This window comes from Tamandua tetradactyla, chromosome 3, assembly GCF_023851605.1.
Source record: "Tamandua tetradactyla isolate mTamTet1 chromosome 3, mTamTet1.pri, whole genome shotgun sequence".
Lineage (NCBI taxonomy): Eukaryota > Metazoa > Chordata > Mammalia > Pilosa > Myrmecophagidae > Tamandua > Tamandua tetradactyla.
In genome coordinates, this window is record NC_135329.1 from 81508503 (window position 1) to 81510996 (window position 2494).

At 36.7% G+C, this 2494-nt stretch overlaps 1 protein-coding gene across 1 annotated transcript; it reads left to right on the forward strand.

Moving 5' to 3' along the window:
- The first annotated feature begins 721 nt into the window (after nt 1-721).
- Nucleotides 722-1645, forward strand: LOC143676746 (olfactory receptor 6M1-like). Its single transcript, XM_077152108.1, has one exon. It carries the CDS (start codon nt 722-724, stop codon nt 1643-1645), a length of 924 nt encoding a protein of 307 aa, XP_077008223.1.
- Nucleotides 1646-2494: the final 849 nt, after the last annotated feature.

The following is a 2494-nucleotide window of genomic DNA, read 5'->3' on the forward strand; positions in this document are numbered from 1 at the left end:
AGAATTGGTTGACACTTCTACCTACTTACAATAGTTAAACATGAAGACAAAGATGTAACACCCAATTTATCTTTCTCCTACAAATATAAGACATATTAACTGAATAATATCTTAAATATGTGGGTCTGATCAAGGTGCTTGAATATAAGATCAGTTAAAACTTAATATCATGTGGGCCATGGTGGCGCAGCAGGCAGAGTTCTTGCCTGCCATGCTGGAGACCCGAGTTCAGTTCCCAGTGACTGCCCACGCAAAAAAAAACCAAAAAACAAAAAAACCTTAATCTCAATTATTAATAAGAAATCTATTTGCTGCTTACATTGATTAAATGCAATTTTATTGAAATAATCTTAATGATAATTATCTATTGACAACTTATAAAAATATGGTAATTACTGCCTTTTTATCATGGGTTAACAGTACAGCTGTAGGGGTTAGACAAAAACAATTATGAAATGCAAGTGTATATATATATATATCATAATCATTAGGAACACTGATTTTCAAATATTTTTTTCTGAAAATTACAAAAACATTAAACCCAGCTGTACTTTTCAATCATACAGCCATTTTTTCCATAGAAATGAACAAATAAAACCACAGAACTCGTTTTATCTTACAAGATTCTGTTTTAATAGTGATGCATTCTGTTCTTTTTCTCTATTGTGGCTCTGTTTAGAGAAGAGACTCCCTACCCATCATGGAAAGAGTCAATTGGACCATGGTGACAGAGATTATTCTCATTGGAATACCTACAACCAGAGCCACTGGTGGACGCCTTTTCTTCATTTTTTTACTGGCTTATTTAGTGACAATCCTTGGAAACATGCTCATCATTATCCTGATTCTCGTGGATTATAGGCTTCACTCACCCATGTATTTCTTCCTTAGCAATCTCTCTTTCAGCGACATATTAACTACCACATGTGTTGTTCCCAAGATGTTGGCATGTTTTCTGTCAGAGAAGAAGAGCATCTCCTTTGGTGAATGCTTTGCCCAGCTCTATTTCTACTTCCTCTCCGGATGTACTGAGTTCATCCTTTCTGCCGTCATGTCCTATGACTGCTATGTAGCCATTTGCAGCCCCCTTCTGTACCCTATGATTATGACCAGCTCACTGTGTGTCCATCTTGTGATATTCTCCTGGGTAGGCAGCTTTCTCCTTATTCTCCCATCCACCATTCTTAAGGCAGTCCTGCCATTCTGTGGCCCCAATGAAATAGATCACTTTTTCTGTGACAGTGCCCCCCTACTCCACTTAGCCTGTGCTGACATACGTGCCATTGAGCTATTGGATTTCCTCAGTTCTTTTGTTTTGCTTACCGGCTCCCTCTCACTTACTGTCATCTCCTATGTATACATCATCTCCACCATTCTGAAGATACCCTCAGGCCAAGGTCAACGCAAAGCCTTTGCCACCTGTGCCTCTCACTTCACCACCGGATCCATGGGCTACGGGATCTCCATCTTTGTCTATGTCCGGCCCTCACAAAAGAGCAGCCTGCACCTCAGCAAAATTCTGTTTATCCTTTCCAGTGTCATCACACCTCTCCTGAATCCCTTCATCTTCAGTCTACGGAATGAAACCATGAGAGATGCACTGAAGGACACCTTAGCTAAGGGACAGGATTTCATCAGGGGATGAAGTCCAAATCAGGGAACCTTTGAGAATCATTCCAGACCTAGGAATTCTCAGTCTTTTGGAGAATGAATCCAGCAGTTGATACTATAAATGATGGTATGTCTTTGCAAATCTTCATATTAAGACCTATCATATTGGATTCATATGCATCTTATTTTAAAGATCATGAATAAATATTAAAATGAATAATTTAGTCGTTTTGATAGTGACGCTGTAGTAGTAAATATTGTACTAAATTCATATGGTGGTAGTTTTGGTTAAGTGAGGTCAAAGTAATGGTAGAATAGGAATGAAGACCTATAAGTGTGTGCATTATTGGTTGAGTGGATATGTACCGAATTCATAAAGATGAAACTGCTCTACTCTGTTTTACAATAAGAAGCAAACAAATATGAACACATACACATAAAATTTCACATATACACACAAAAGAATAATGGAATGCAGCCAGTGAATTAATTTTGAAGTATTTGGACACCGCCCTAACCTAGTGTCAACTAACATTAAACTCATTGTACTTTTATTATCAGCTTTAGTTATATTGATGAATCATTTTTCCATTTAACACTCACATTTCTGTTTAATATCAACTCAAGCATCCTCTTTGACATGAATTCCAGTTAGAAAGAAAGAGTTCCTTCCCCAGTAATCTTGATACATATCTAAACTACATCACTTTAGAGATGTGAGGGATAACCAAGTAAAATAACTTATATCAAACCTTATATCATCTTACCTTTAAATTTTTTGTTTTACATTAAAATTTATATGCTTGGCTTTATTTTTCCTAATGAAATATAATTTCTATATCAAGAAGAACATAGATTCTCATAAGAGCTTCAAGCCCATTAC

Bases quoted from the DNA above. Each gene is read 5' to 3' on its own strand.
- LOC143676746 (XM_077152108.1), top strand. From the start codon at position 722: ATGGTGACAGAGATTATTCTCATTGGAATACCTACAACCAGAGCCACT.